This window comes from Microtus ochrogaster, chromosome 4 (genome assembly GCF_000317375.1).
Source record: "Microtus ochrogaster isolate Prairie Vole_2 chromosome 4, MicOch1.0, whole genome shotgun sequence".
NCBI lineage: Eukaryota > Metazoa > Chordata > Mammalia > Rodentia > Cricetidae > Microtus > Microtus ochrogaster.
The window spans coordinates 35,005,451-35,021,906 of NC_022011.1; the positions used below are offsets into that span (position 1 = coordinate 35,005,451).

The 16,456-nt window shown below is 46.4% G+C and overlaps 1 protein-coding gene across 14 annotated transcripts in view; it reads left to right on the forward strand.

The window, feature by feature from the left end:
• Positions 1–16,456, forward strand: part of Pard3 (par-3 family cell polarity regulator) — a 515,659-nt gene that overhangs the window by 345,819 nt on the left and 153,384 nt on the right. For 12 of the 14 annotated variants that reach the window (XM_026777989.1, XM_026777997.1, XM_026778008.1 and 9 more), the window contains one exon: positions 5,263–5,488. In XM_026777989.1, coding sequence (XP_026633790.1) covers positions 5,263–5,488 — 226 coding nt within the window. Of the gene's footprint in view, positions 1–5,262; positions 5,489–11,748; positions 11,837–16,456 lie in introns of those variants that run through there. The other 2 variants (XM_013345962.2, XM_026778013.1) reach the window with 1 other exon arrangement.

A 16,456-nucleotide genomic window follows, 5' to 3' on the forward strand; every position in this document is an offset into this window, starting at 1 on the left:
TCACTTTACTGCGAAGATCCACTGGACACCAAGAACGAATCCGCAAGCACTGAGCATGTTGAGTGTGCGGGCCTCGTGATGCCTGTTCAGCAGGGTACATTGGAGGCGGCATGACCAGCTGTGTAATCAACAGTCTGTTATGGTCTTTGGAACTTCGTGGAAGATGGATGAGAAAGGCTTAGAAATTAGAGAATAATAAGGAATAAGTCACGAGCTCCTTGCAAAGACAATTCTGTTGTTCCTCACTCTCTACCAATATATACCTTAAGCTTTTTCATTTTAACGAAATGAGCTGCTTTAAGTATAGAGTGTCTGTGGTCATTCATTCGAACTCTTCTCCTTTGTTACCTGTTTCGTTGATTTCTTACCCCTTCCCAGCCATACTATTGGCTCTTTATTTTGTTAGTTGTTGTTTGTTTGCTTGCTTGTTTGAGAAAGGAGCCCATATAGCCCGAAGTGACCTCAAGTACTGGGGTCACAGGCATGTGCCCCCACGCTCAGCCTCTGTCAGTGACTTTTCCCATCACACACCTCAGAAGGACTACTTCTCCAGGCTTCACAGTTCCTTTCTGCCTTGAACATGTTTGCTCCACCCCCCACCCCCACTGCGCTCAGAAGAAGCCAGCTATTTTCCTTGCCAAGAGCTCATCATTCTGATGTTAAAAGTCAAGAGTCCAGAACGGCAGATTCTGTTACTTGACACCATCTGCATCTCTAGCTGTTCATTTCCTACATCTTTTCTCCCTTTCCTGAAGTCAAAGTAGTCAGCTAAAATAAGAACCAATGATAATATTTATGTTCTCAGCATGTTCAGTTCCTGCAGAGGCTTTGCGGGGCCCTGGAGTCCAGTCCTTGATGATTTCTCTTGCAGCATTATTTATCTCCCACTCTTCCATAGACAGTGGGCGGACAGTTGATTTGCCAAGTTTAGCAGAGTTTTTCCTTCCTTGAGTTTGCATGTGTGTGCGTGTGCATGTGCGTGTGCGTGTGTGTGTGAATGCATTCACATGTGTGCATCTGAGTGTCTGGGATGGAGGGTAGCATCAGGTGTCTTCTTCAGTCCCTTTCCACTGAGGCAGGAGCTCTCACATAACCTACAGCTCCCCAAAGGTGGCTGTCAGTGAGCACTAAGGACATCTTGCCTCCCTGTCTGCAGGGCAGAGATTACCAGTGTGCGTCACTGCAAACAGCTTCTTTATCATCAGACTCTTCTGGGCCTTGAACTCGTATCTTCATGCCTACACAGCAACCACATTCCCACCTGAGTCTTCTCAGTCCCAACTCTGCATTCCGACTACCTTGTTTTTAACTTATTTAAGGCAAGTTTAACTTGTGATGCTAGGGAGTCCTCCAGGAACAGCGTGATACTTTTCCTCTGTTTCCCCGAGTGAATTTAAGTCACTTAAGAACCTATGTTCTTACTGTGAAGCTTCCCTATTCTCTGCGTAGATCTTCATACATGAGAATAGGAAACGGCTCCCTAATGCAACAGATTTTATTTGCCAGTGCTCTTTAGTCCTGGCCCTCGGAGGAGTGTGTCTGATGAGTGGATATAAAATTATAAGACAGATGTGGTAGTGTGTATCTTTAATCCCAGGACTTGGGAACCAGACACTGGTGGATCTCTGAGTTCAAGGCCAGCCTGGTCTACAAAAGGAGGTGCGGAGCGGCCAGGGCTACACAGAGAATCCTAGTCTTGAAAACCAACAACAAAAAGCATTTTAGTTTTAGTTTGGGATCTCTCTGTTTATGTATTTCCAACAATTTGTCTAAACTTAGAAATATTTCCAGAACTGCCTTAACTAGCCTTACGTTTTTCATACATAACTGTAGCTATTTTACAGCTATTTTAATGTCTGCCTTATGCCGTGTCCACTTGCTTTTAGCTATATTTAACAATAAAGTTGACTCCACAACTTAAATGATAAAGAGATGCAGTGTTTTATACAGCCAGGCTGCTGTGGGTTTATTAGCCCACAGCCCATCCGTGTCACAAGACGGTGTCTTTCCTCCCTGTCTGCCCCTCGGTCCACAGGGTACTTTCACAGTTTCCCTTCTGTACCCAGCAGAAGCAAAGGATTCAGTGTGACAGGGCCATGCCCGGTGTGATGACCTTGGTACTCCTGTGTCTGCAGGAACATAGCTTCCTTAGGCTGCTTTAAGTTTAATGAATCCACCCGTTGGTGTTTGGTCACATTTTGGGCACAGTCCGAGTTTGTGAAAGCAGAAAGGGAAAAATGAATTTTGAGTTAGCAACCAGCAGAGCTTGTGACAGCAGCAGCATTGGTTCGAGTGAAAGGAAACGGTGGTTGTTAGCCATGTGCTGGGAGTCGGCCTGTGTTTGTGGTAGCCAAAGAGGCACGTTTTGTTCACTGCCGAAGCCATAGAACCCGGAGCTCCCTCTCAAGCCTGAGGCCTCTTCTCCATAACCATTAATGCTCAAGTGCTTAGACTTTTCTAGACTTTCCAGTGACCCAGTCCTAACACGCTGCCTTTCCGAATTGAGGAGCTCAGTTTGTCACATGGCCTAGAATTTTAATTGCGCCACATTTGCATCTGCTGAAAACAGAGTGATTAGGTGCGTCTTAATTGCAGAATGACTGGCACATCAGAGGGGATGAGCAGCTTCACGGTTTACCTTTTTAAAAAAGGAGTGAGCAAGTGTCGTCTTCACAGTAATCACCGAGGAAGGGGCTGAGAGTTCGGTGCCAGGGCACAATCAGACACAGGACTATGAGGAGTGCAACAGGGGTTTCTGCCTGTTCAGGAGGTAGTGTCTTCCCTTGTACCGGCTGTCTGCAAAGGTCTGTGGAGATGGGCAGGATCAAAGTGGGAAACAAGAGCATTTATGCTGCATTTAAAATAGTGCATTACCTGAATATAAATTCATGATTGATTTTATACCGAGACATTTTGGGAGCAGAACGGAGCAAGTCACTTGTGCTGGTGCATCGCTGGCGCATCGCTGGTGTTTTCTCAGTAGAGTTACTGTTCACATGAGTCTTTCTTTATTGCATTTTCTTAGCTTAAGGGAATAAAATATCTCATAGCCTTTACTTTATATAAAGCTAGTCCTAAATATGCAGACATAGGTTTTAATCTTACCATCTAATACATCTGTGTCCTTAATCACATATATGTTTTTCACAGGTTAAACACACATAACAAGTTTTATCTGAGCTTTTTTTTTCCTTCAAGTGTTTCCACATAGGAACAGGGTATAGTGGGAAACTTTTTGTTCTGAGTTTAAGTGTATATAATGTGACTCCATAAAAGAACATCTTATGTTTGTACATATGAAATTCCATATTGCTAAATATTTTTAATTAGTTGGCATTCAAAGACATTGGTGAGATCATCATGCCCCCAGCAGCTTTTCTGTAATGAGATATTACCTAAATCTGAATGTTTAGAACAAGAGTAGAGTCCTCAGATGTGCGGGGATCAACGGTGTGTTCGCTTGGGGCAGCAAAGTGAGGTAGGAGTTTTCATTTCATAAAATGAGATTACGAGAGCGGAGTTAATAAATCATTTAATACTTTCTCTGTTTCATCCAATTTAGGAAATAAGTTGTATTACATACATGAGAAAATTATTCCGAGTATGGAAAGAATTGGCACAAACATTCCCTCAGCATATAGTGAGTTGTGAAGGCACCATGTTTATTCTGTGATGGAGCCAAGAGAAGACATATGCCCCCTGAAGTCCTGCCAAAACTATTAGGCAGAAAACCGACCGTATTGCTACCATACTCCATTCATGATTTATGATAATGGTTGCTGTGGAAGGCTAAATCATTTACATTTATTGAGTTCTTCTTTTGTTTTAGACATTACAGAGGGTCGTAAAATCTATCAGATGATGTACATAGTTCAAATGGTGATAGCACAAAAATATACCTGAAACCAGACAGAGGTAATTCAAGTACACTGGGTATCTATGCCATAGCTTGATTATGACTCATTTTATGAGGCTTTGTTGGAGGAGAACAGGCATTTTTTTCTGCAGGCAGAGAAACTGTTCTGATGTTGGATCCAGGCGTGCTTGGGAAGTCAGTGTTCAGGGCCAGTATCTTTCATTTCTATTGGCCTCACTTTGTAGCTATTGCCTGCATCTTCATTTCAGGAGTGAAGAGGATGGGAGACAGGCTTGTAGGGACTGCATTTGAGAAGTGTGATGATAAAAGATTGTGCATGCGATGGAAGTTTTACTCACGGTTTGTTCCCAAGCAGGACTCACAGAAATAGCCACTGGCTTCCATTCAGCCCGTTACAGTATTCCAATATACATAGGTTTTGAAATTCCTGAAAAATTATTTGCTAGTTATTTGGTCAATTATCACAAATTTGCGACCACACCCATTCCCGAAAGGGTTGAAGTGTAATGGTTCTGTCCCTAACACCAGCATAAAAAGGTGTGCTGTGCCTGTGCGACCTCACCCGGGGAGACAAGCAGGAGGATTCCCCAGGACTTGCTGGGTATCCATCTAGCCTGTTTACCAAACTCCAGGCCAGTGACAGACACTGTCTCAGCATACGAGATAGTCAGCGCATAAGGAACAAGAGCTGAGGCTGACCTTTGGTTTCTTAACATGGACACATATATCCTCACTCATGCACTCTTGTCTACTCACGTGAACCTGGACACACACACACAAATGTGTGCAGTGATTGTGTCCACTATATAATGTCACACTCACTCACTGTAGCACTTACACGTGGTGCTAGCCTTCCACAGTAACCACATGAGGAGAGCCTGAAAACCCGTTATCTCCAGAAACCACAAAGTCTACTCTTCTGTACTCAGAAACCATAGGTGAGTGTATCAGGAAGCTTGGTGCTGGAAGTTCATGCTGACATGGTTGTCACCAGTGAGCAGTTTTAAGATGGGTCCAGGGGTGTCTGCAAGATCTTTAACCAAGAGGGAAAAGCACAGAGGGGGAGCAGTTTGCTTATTTGCTCTTCACTTTGCAAATGTGAAGTATGGCATCCTGCTGGGTCTGTGGGTCCCTGCTGGGCAGACTCTGGAGCAGTGAAAGCACCATGTTTGCAGGCCCCGCCAGGAAGCCATCCTCTCCTGCCCTAGTGTGCCATCTCCCTGAAGGACTTGTCAGTGCACTGAAATCACCATATCACATGTCCCTTCTGATTCTGCATGTGGTCCCAGTCAATAGGAGGTGCCTTCTGCTGTAGACACTGGGAGAGTGATCTTATGTTGTTGCTGTGGCTCACTGTATTCTTTCTCTTCTTTCCCCCGTTCAAGTGGAAGAAGACACAGAGGAGAGCTCGAGGTCGGGGAGGGAGTCTGTATCCACCTCCAGCGATCAGCCTTCCTACTCTCTGGAGAGGCAAATGAATGGGAACCCAGAAAAGAGGGACAAGACCGATAGGAAAAAGGACAAAACGGGAAAGGAAAAGAAAAAGGACCGGGAGAAGGAGAAGTTGAAGGCCAAGAAGGGAATGCTGAAAGGCTTGGGAGACATGTTCAGGTAAGTATTCAAAGACAAGCAGGTGCAGTCCTGGGCAGAGTCTTCAGTTGCCCAACAATGGGATGTGTTCCAGTATATACCTGCTCAGGAGGTGATGTGCGGTGGCAGGGACCCAGCTGCTCTAGCCTGCTACTCAGGGTACGCTTCCTTACAGTGTGGCACGTGACTGTAGGTGACTGAGGTTGACGGGAAGCACCTCTCTGGGTGAGCCTGAACTCTTAACTCCCTTCTGGTCTTAGCTGCTGCATTTTCCTTCCTTAGCGGTTGCACTGTGGTTATTTTGAGCTCTTTTAGCCGCCTTCATCGTGGTATCTTGCCAACCTACAGCGGTTGCGAGGAAGCAGGGACTCTTTCTTCCTCCCTCTGCCTGCAAAAGGCCCTTGGAGAAAAGAAAGCCTATTAAAGTGTTGTTTGTTCTTTTTGTGTGGGGACAATGGTTCATTATTTAAATTTAACACAGAGCTCAAGTTAGTTGTAGCATTTAAAGGCTCATTAATAACAAGTCTAATAAAAAAAATGTTACAGATAGAGCTTCAATTAAGCTATGTTGATTAATTTAATACCTATGACATCAGTCTGTAAAGAGTTCATTAGATGTAGTCTCTGGCTGTTTCTTGACAGTTGGTTTTGTCCCTAAATTATACTCTGGGGTTACTTAGCATATCATGTCTTACAGCTTGCTGCTGTACACCACAGCCCCATCGATGTTCATCTTAGGCGAATTCAGAGACTCTGGTATCTAATGTTAAATGTGGAGGCGGTGAGTGCTACATACAGCAATGCCGTGTTTCAAATTGAAGGTGTCCCGTGCACACAGCTTCCGGCTTTTCAACATATCCATGTCCTGCATTGCGATTCCCTTCCCTTTAATTAGTTTTTAATTCTAAAGCGCGAATATGAGTCTTTGCTTTCCTAGAATTTCTCGATTTATGGTCCTCAGATTGGCCTTAACCCAAAGGCTACAGATACAGTCTGTGGTCCTCACGGCGGTGTGTTCTGTGGGTGTCTGATGGGTCAAGCCTGGGGAAGAATGAAAGTGGAGAACTCACACTGATTCCGGCTGGCCTGTCAGCGGCCTCCGCTTTAATGTATAGCAAACTGTGTGTTTGCCTTCCACCCCGGAACCTTGGCATTGCCATGGTTTTCCATGCAAGTTTTTCTTGTTAATATGCTGCTCTTCCTAACTATGTTTTCTCCCTGATGATCTTTCCTCATTATATTGCATATTGCATGCCCATACATATTTATAGGGTGAGATCGTTCTAGCTGCTACTAGATTCCAGCTCCCATGATGCCGCAGGGAGCAGGGGGTTTGTTCCACTTTTGCCAAGAGGCAGCTCATGATCTGGCACCCTCACAATACACAGTAATGAGGCTGCCACCTATCAGTACCATCTTGGGGAATCTGCACTGCCTTCTTCCTCAGTGAAACAGGAAGAGGTGGAGGAGACCTGCCCCAGGCATGTGACCCATTTCAGCCTGCAGCTCTCCCCTGAAGTCTCACTGAAAACTAACAACAGCCTGTTCATGTTCCTTCATCACCAACATTCACACAGTAGATCCAGGGTCATATTCATTCTCTCTCTCTCTCTCTCTCTCTCTCTCTCTCTCTCTCTCTCTCTCTCTCATTTGTTTGTTTTATGTGTATGAACACTCTGTCTGCATGTACAACTTTGTGCCAGAAGAGGGCATCTGATCCCACTAGAGATGATTGTGAGTCACCACGTGGTTGCTGGGAATTGAACTCATGACCTCTTGAAGAGCAGCCAGTGCTCTTAACTGCCCAGGGCTCTGTTCTTAATGGGAAATAACAGAAGATGTTCTAGCTTGAAGGACTATTTTCATTATAAATGTCCTTTGTCTGCAGCTTGTGGCTTCTGGAATAGGGCTCTCCACGGTGGGTCTGTGGAGGGGATGGGAGCCCGAGGAGCAGCTTGTGTGAGGGGAGGCTGACATGCTGGCACTAAAGGTTTTTGTTTTGTTTTGTGAAACTGAGCTCACATTCTCCCAGTGTTTAAGAATGGCTAGGAAGGGCCGGGCGATGGTGGCGCACGCCTTTAATCCCAGCATTCGTGAGGCAGAGGCAGGCGGATCTGGAGTTCGAGACCAGCCTGGTCTACGGGGCTAGTTCCAGGACAGGCTCCAAAGCCACAGAGAAACCCTGTCTTGAAAAACCAAAAAAAAAAAAAAAAAAACAAAACAAAGAATGGCTAGGAAGACAGTAGGTCCCAGGCACATCGCCTTTCATGGGTACCTGTAGTTGACTGCTCATGGAGTTAGTCCCCATTGCCCAGCTTTTAGAAACTGCAAAACACTAAAGCACAACCACTATTAAAAAGCAAATTACATTTGAAAATCGAAGGTAATGCATGTTCAAAGTTCATCACTTGTTAATTATTTTAATGTATACTACAATTCCTGCTTCTGAGATGACTAGCAGTAGGCATGTCTGCATGCTGTGTGTTCCATGCTGCTGCAATGTCCTGCCTGGCTTATGGACAGTCATAGCACACATCTCTAAATCAACCACGTTGGAAGGGTACCCTAGGGAGGCCAAGGATCTCATCATAGAGTTGGTCTCACTTTACATGGGAGAATACAAATGTGTCTTTGGTAGGATCGCAGCATCTTTTCTGCCTGGAACATGGATGAGTTCTATGTCTACACTACTACTTCAGCTCTTTCTTGATTATGCTTGCATAATCATAACAAAGGCTCTGTGTGTATGTGTTATGTGTGTACATGTGCACACCTGCAAACATGTGTCCTCTTAGCTTGCCTTCTCTCTGTTATTAGAATTGTGGAGCCTCATTAGAGTTTTCAAACATTTTATTGCTTATTTTTAAAGATTCATTTTATGTGTTATGTTTTGCCTGCGTGTATGTATGTGCACTGTGTGACTGTCTGGTACCCATGGAGGTCAGAAGAGGGTTCCTGGATTCTCAAAAACTGTAGTTATGGAAAGTTCTGAGCCACCATGTGGGTACTGGGAATTGAGATCCAGGTCCTCTACAAGAGCAGTAAGTGCTGTTAACCACTGAGCCAACTATCCAACTCCAAGTTTTCAAGCATTTTCAATGCCTTCTGTGCCTGCTGGAGACTACTCAGCCCTTTGGTTCTGTGGAATTCCCTAGGCCCTGCACCCTGTAAACACCATATTGAATGTGGTAAAACCTTGCAATGAGTTTCTTTCTTTCTCTTTGTTCTTTGAGTGAGGCAGGGATACAACACCCTTAGCAGTACATGACACTTCTAAAGAATAGGTCAGAACTTGTGTGTATGCTTTCTCTGAAGCTTACAGAGGTTCGGAGGCTCAAATACGGTAGCTCATGCAGGACTCAAGCGCAGTGCAACCGCAGGTCTCTGTACTGTTCTTTCTGCTGTCTTGTGGTTTCCAAGACAAAAAGAAAAGGCTAAGAGGACAGGGACATTAAGGTGGGAGCTCACATGGAGGCGAGAGGGCAATCTGGACGGTCCGTCCTCAACTTGCTTACTCGAGCCGGGTCTTCTGCCACTCACTGCTGCATCCGCCCAGCCACCTGCTGTGTGAGCTGCTGGGGATTCTCTGTCACTGCCTCCCATCTTGCCGTGTGTGCACGGGGATGCACACAACTGTACCTGACTCTCCATGGGTTCTGGGAATCTGAACTCTGGTCCTTATGCTTGTACAGCAAATACTATACCTACTAAGCTATCTCCTCAGCTCAAAAGTCCAGGTTTTTACTTGATGAAGCTTCTTTTGTTCTCAGTTTAATTAATGACATATGTAAGCTTTCCTTTACAGTAAGAAGGCTCATAATTCTCATCTGCCCATACACTCTCATTTTCTCTGTCTCCCTCCTCTTCACACACACACACACACACACACACACACACACACACACACACACACACGACACACATACTCATATACATGTATACATGCATACATGTATTCTTCCTACCCCGAGTTGCCTAACAATTTTTTTAAAGATTTATTTATTTATTTATTTCAAGTGTATGGGTATTTTGCCTGCATGCACAGATATGTGTGCCACATGCATGCATGATGCAAATGATCTTCTGCAACTATAGACAGTTGTAAGCTGCTATGTGGTGCAGGGAATTGAACCCAGGCCCTCTAGAGGTGCATCCGGTCTTCTTAAGCACTGAGCCATCTCTCCAGACACAGTTTTGATTAAATATAATGTAGGTCAAATTTAGGGACTGTCAGTCAAGCATAGTAACATATGCCTTTAATCCCAGTCTTTGAGAGGCAAAGGTAGGCAGGTGAACTAGAGGCCAGTTTAATCTATATAGTGAGTTTTAGGACAGCCAGGGCTCTGTCGAGAGACCCTGTCTTAGAGCAAAACAATATCAGAGGGGCTGTGTTTTAAGAAGCCACTTGTGAAATGGATGGTGGGTCTCCATCACCCACTGCCATGTCCCAGCCATACGGTCTCCTGTTTCTTATATCCAATGGTCACAAGTATTCTTTAATTGTTGACAAATAGCTCCACGAACAACTGTTGAGTCATATGAACCCCTCCTCAGTTTGCCAGCCATGGAGTTTGTGAGATGTGACAGCTAGCTGCCTTGAGTTAGTTTTAAATCTCTAGTTTAAATAAACGAAGACTCCAGTAGCAGGCGTGGGATGCCTCGTGTTTGTGCTAGCTTCTCGTACACATGAGTGGACCTCCCCTGCCTCGATGCTTATGGCTTTGTAGGTGAGAGGCCTGGCTGAGCAGGTAAGCCGGGCGCCTGAGTATAACTGTCCTGAGGACGAAGTGCCCAAACCAGGGCACATTTGAGGTTTAGAGGAGCTGAATGTTGGACTCTCAGATTCCACACCTTAAAATATTCCTGAGAATTCTGCTACTTCCTGGGGTTTCACTGTAGAGGGAGCGAGGGAGGCGGTGCTGTCCCATGAGTGGGAGGCGGTGCTGTCCCGTGAGTGGGAGGCGGTGCTGTCCCATGAGTGCACGGTGAGTGCAGGGGCGGCAGCAGCATTTTGAACCTTATTTTGACCTTGGTCTCCATCTTGACAAAGACATTAGCATCTAGCTACTGAAATCCTGTCTTGCAGAAATTAATAATTAAGGGATGTGTTGCCCTTTTTATCAGTTTGATATGCTTTGCTGGAAAATTGGATCTGTTATTATTTGCCTGTGGAGAACTGTAGCTGTCCCCAATGGAAGGTTCTTGGGAACAATCTGACTATACATGTCTTCGTGTTATTACTTTTTGTGTTGTTTGTTTATTTGTTTTGCATGGGCATGCAGGAAGGCTTTGGTGGTCATATGCATGTGTGTGTGTGTGAGGGAGAGAGAGAGAGAGAGAGAGAGAGAGAGAGAGAGAGAGAGAGAGAGAGAGAGAATGGGGGGGTTCCCTTTGTATATGCATACAGAATCAAAAGATCAGCCTTGAGTGTCTTCCTCAATAGGTTTGCTACAGTATTTCCTCAATATCCATATTGAGACAGGGTCTCTCACTGAAACCAGGAACTTGCTGTTTCAACCAGACTGACTGGCAAGTGAAGCCCTGAGATCCTCATTTCTTCCCTTCCTCGGCACTGGGATTATTGGCTTGTGTAGCTATGCCCAGCTTTTTACATGGGTGCTGAGCTTACATGGAAAGCATGTTGTCCACTGACCCATGTTCCTGGACCCTTGTTTGCTTTGTAAGACAGGGTATAGATTTGAGGCTCAGGTTGGATGTGAACCTTTGGAACCTCCTCTGCTTTCTGTTTCCACCTATCCTTGTGGGAAGCAAGAACAATGCTTCAGTGTTTCTTTAAAGTTTTAGACATTTATTTCTCTCGTCTGTGCACATGTGTGTACGCATGCGTACAGTGCACATATGTGGAGGTCGGAGGACAACCTGTGAGTCAGTTTTCTCCATGTGCGTCCTAGGGATGTAATTTCGGTCATTGGGATTGGCAGCAGCAAGCACGTTTACTCACTGAGCCATCTCACTAATGCCGCAAATTTACTGAACCTGAATCCTCTCGTTCTAGATACAACAACCACACATAACATGTCACATTGCTTGACTTGAATCTGGAAGAGAGCATAGGGAACCAGGTTTGAGATGTTTGGGTAACATCAGATCCCCTGCTCGAGCTAGCTCCTAGGACTCATCACTTAGGATCCCAAGAGCAAACCTCAGACCTCATTGGTGTGGCGTTGATGGCCACATCGGGCTTCTCAGGGAATGGCAAGTGCATGCGGCGGCTCCCTAACTGTGCTTACTAACCTTGTCTGTACGTGTTTCTCACCCAGCCTGGCCAAACTGAAGCCGGAGAAGAGATGAACAGCAAGCCAGATTCAGACTCTCTTGAGCAGCACACATTGTTATTTAAAAGCTTGGTGGCCGGGCTGCGGCTCAGTCTAGAGGGCCTGCCCTGATTGCACAAAGCCCTGGCCTCAACCCCCAGCACCCTAAAACCTGGGTGTGGTGGTACGCGCCTGTCCTCCCAGCACCTGGGACAAGGAGGCAGGAGGATCAGAAGTTCAAGGTCGTCCTCCACTTCATAGTGAGTTCGAGGCCAGCCTGGGATACAGGAAACGTGTCTCAAAGAAGTTTTTTAAAAAATATCCAAATAATAAATTTACTTTCAATGAATTCTTAGCGGCTGTTGATGAGTTTTGTTTATGCTATCAATTTGGACGATTTAGTGATTTATAGTTAATCTGGAACTTTGATGATGATTTCATGGTTGGGGGTTTAAGTTGCTGTTTCAGAAGACAGAGATGTGGGGGTTTTTTTCCACCTCTCAGGTTATTTTGTTTTTAAATTATCCACTTTTTTCAGTGGATGCAGATAGTCCTGCGTCTTTAGACATCAGGAGTGGGTACCAGTTGGATGATAGATCACTGGCTCAGAGATGACTGGTCTGCCACATAGCGTGGCAACAAGGGGAACCCTGGACTGTGTTGGGTGGGGAGCAGGACTGAATTAGGGGGTGTGAATGGCAGTCACCTCCCCACTGGGGATGAAAGAAAAGTGCAGAGATCAGTAACCAAATGATTGGGACTGACGGGACCTCTTGTCACAGGTCAGCCCCTTAGTTAGAGGCTCCAGAGAAACAAAGCAGTTGATGAAAGGGTTTTTAGGGTGGCAATATTGGCAGCTTCCCTCAGTACTTTGAAGGAGACCCACTTGTCCACACATGGGGTTGTGAAGGGCATATTGAGTAAGGATTGCTTCTAGGAAGAGCCACCTGGCCTCACCATCTGCCCCTGTGCTGGAACCCAGCTGTCTCTTGTTTAGGGTGAGCTTGGCTGCCCTGTAAGAAGCTTTGAGTCTCCGTCCACCCTAGAACTCTCAGATACAGACTCTAGCGTCTGTCTCCTGAGGATGTGAGAACTCTATGTCCCCATTAGACGTGAACATGAAGACGGAAGCCCTTCAGGAAAGGCTGGCCTGGAGTCAGTTTGGGTGGGTGAGGCCTTGAAGCTGCTCTGCTTCCATGGACGTGTATAGCCCCCAACTCGCCCAGGAAGACCCTCACCTGGACCTTAAAAGAGCAGCTAGTGCAGGAATTTCACCTTTGAAAAACCAGCAAGGCCCGTGGACGTTTAGGGCACAGGCCCAATCGCCGCATGGATTAAAGGTGGCAGGTTCACCTTGGTGCATTCCTCTAAAGATTTAAGGACTTCAGTTAAAACATGTTCCCGCAGGGCTGGGCTAGCTCAGTTGGTAGAGTGCCTGCCTAGGATGCACGAAGCCTCATAAACCTGGCATGGTGGCACACACCTGTAATTTCAGAACTCAGGAGTTAGTGGCAGGAAGGGTAGACGTTTAAGGTCAGCCTTTCCTACATAGTGAGCTCAAAACCAGCCTGGGATACATGAACCCCTGTCTCAAAAAGATAAAAAAAAAAAAAAAAAAAGAACAGAAAATAGATTCACAAAACCATTTCTGTAAACAAAACACGGAGTGGCGCATTGAAATGGAAAGAACTAGAACATAGACGTTTTTCATTGTATTTTTGTTTGTTTTTATTGCCTCCACAACAGTGAATAACCTTGTTTTATAATTGTTCAAACTGGGGAGGTTTTCTTGAGCTAAGTTCTGAATCTGTAAATCCCAAGGACTTAGAATGTGCTGCTTATAATTCTAATCAGAACAGGGTTTCCCATTTCTTATCCTCGGAAAGTGTTAGATTGGGCTGTTAGCAATGGTGAGTTCAGGGCGCTGATCCTTATTTCCCAGGTGTCCTTCTCCTCATTAGAGCATTTAAATGGCGCCCTCTAACACCACGGTGCCGACGGCTGTGGAGCTGGCAGCTGCTGTCCTCTGCAGACCTACAGTGTGAACATAGTGTCCGCGTCAGGAGGGTGGCACCTGCTTTGTGGTCTCTAGACAGGAAACCTTTCTGTAAAAGGAATTATTTGACAGTTCTGAGATGCTAAGTCAATTTCAGTCCTAGACTCTATAGAAAATGGAATCTTTTCCCTTCAATTGACGTGAAAATTGAGGGCTAGTGACTATTCACTTTCTAATAACGCGGGGTAAATAAATGCTATCACACCACTGAAGGATGTGCTAGAGACAGGCTTTGTGGCGTTCACATCCGTGTGGTGCTTTTATCCATGCCATTGGAGGCCCTTAGCTTTACCATTTAGCGTGATAGATCAAGTAGACTTTATTCCCAAATGTGTTTTTTCCAAGCCACAAATTATTACATAGAGTAATTGTTTTGTCCTCTCAAAGTACTTTTAAGGAAGTGTCTAGAAGCCCGATGTCCTGCATAACTGAGCAGGCTTTCTTCTGATGTGTGTTTAATAATATCCCCTTTAAAAACCAAAGGTTGAATTTCCTATCATAGTAAAATAGCCCCGAGACTACTCTTCCTTTTATCTTGCTCTAGGGTCCTGTAACCACCCATGCATTCAGTGGTGGTGAAAATCCTGGAGCTGGCCTGTTCCTTGTTAGCCTGCTCTGAGCTCCAGTGCTAACGGCTCTTTCTCCTTTGCCCTGCATCTTTCTTGCCTCATCACTGACACTGTCCTGCATTGTCCTGCCTTCTGCACCCGCATTGTCCTGCATTCTACACCCTCACCATCCCGCATTGTCCTGCATTCCACACCTGCACTGTCCCGCATTGTCCTGCCTTCTGCACCCGCATTGTCCTGCATTCTACACCCTCACCATCCCGCATTGTCCTGCATTCCACACCTGCACTGTCCTGCATTGTCCTGCATTCTACACCCACATTGTCCTGCATTCTACACCCTCACTGTCCTGCATTCTCCACCTGCACTGTCCTGAATTCTGCACCCATGCTGTCCTGCATGCTGCACCCATGCTGTCCCGCATGCTGCACCCACATTGTCCTGCATTCTATACGCTCACTGTCCTGCATTCTACACTGACACCATTCTGCATGCTACACCCGCACTGTCCTACATTCTGCACCTGCACTCTCCTGCATTCTACGTCCGCACTGTCCTGCATTCTACAACCTCACCGTCCCGCATTCTACACCCGTGCTGTCCTGCATGCTGCACCCGTGCTGTCCCGCATGCTGCACCCACGCTGTCCTGCATTCTACACTGACACCATTCTGCATGCTACACCCGCACTGTCCTGCATTCTGTATGCGCACTGTCCCACATTCTACCACTCTCGTCCTGGAGAAAAATCCCTTAACTATACCTCCCCATCCAACTCCTTGTTTCTCTTCACAGCAAACAATGCTGTCTCCATTTTTCCCACACACTTCTCCCAGTCCTATGTAGCTCAGGCTAGACTCCAACTCCCTGTGCAGCTAAGAATGACCTGGGACTTCTGAGCCTCCTGCCTTCTCCTCTCTTGAGTGCTGGGATGGCAGGTGTGTGCCACCACTCCCCCTTTATGTGGTGCTGGGGACAGAGCCCACAACCCTGTGAATGTCAGTCAAACATTCTCCCAAATAAACCACATTCTGTGCCCCTCCCATCCTCCTTTGAACCCTTTCACTATGTCTCTGTCTGACCCTGCTCTGCACAACCCCCCAGCAGTCTCCACTCCGCTCTCACTCTTCCCAGCTGTGCTGTCCCAGCTGCGTTCTGCCCACCCTGCTCGCTGTTCTTCCTAACCCCATGTCATCTAGTCCTCTAGTCCTGGGCTTCTGCAGGACCCATCCTTTCTCCCCTTCTCTATACTGTTTTCTTCCTTCCTTTCTTCCTTTTTTCAGGAGCACAGAGAGCTGGCATTTCTGGAACAGAGCCTTCGGGTTTTCAGGCTAGGCAAAAGACTCCCAAGCTTGTTCCTCTAGCTGGGGCATCGCCTTTGAGTTCTGGTTGGGCAGTGCCCTCTTCGACATTCTTATTTGGTATGGGCTGGTGGCTGCAAGGTCCCCTCTCTGCACCCAAAGCTGTGTGTCCCCCTTTCCCTATTGTGACTCTCTTCTTCACTTGATTGGCTCCAGCACCTTAGACCAATCCTTGACATCAAACACTTGATTTGTGAATGTGCGGAGGCTCATTTGGTCCGTTCCAGCTCCCTATCTATTGCCCTGGCTATGCAATGCCTGTGCTGGTTCCGCAGTGGTCACGGAAGGCAGTCTGTTAATGACCAGCATCAGAAATGGAGCCTGGGAGGTGTCTGTGGGACAACCTTTGGAGCTGACTGGAGAGTGGAAGTAGAGGACCTGAGTGTCTGTGACCTTTTGGCCCTGCTTGCAGCCAGTGTCCTTCCTGGCTTGTGCAGCAGCTGTCCTGTGTGTCCTTGCACTGGAAGCCAGAGCTGTAGTGTGTCCTCCTCTGCTCAGCACCACCCCCATAGATTTCCACATCACCTAATTCCAAGTGAAAATCTGAGTCACCGTCGCCAGAGGCATTGCCTGTCGTGCAGGGGTCCTTTCTGCCTGCCATCTGTTGCTGGCTCCCTCTTCTCTGACATCACCTAGCCACTAAAACCTGCGCTCTCTCTCTCTCTCTCTCTCCCTCTGTCTCTCTGTCTCTCTGTCTCTCTGTCTCTCTGTCTCTCTCTCTCTCTCTC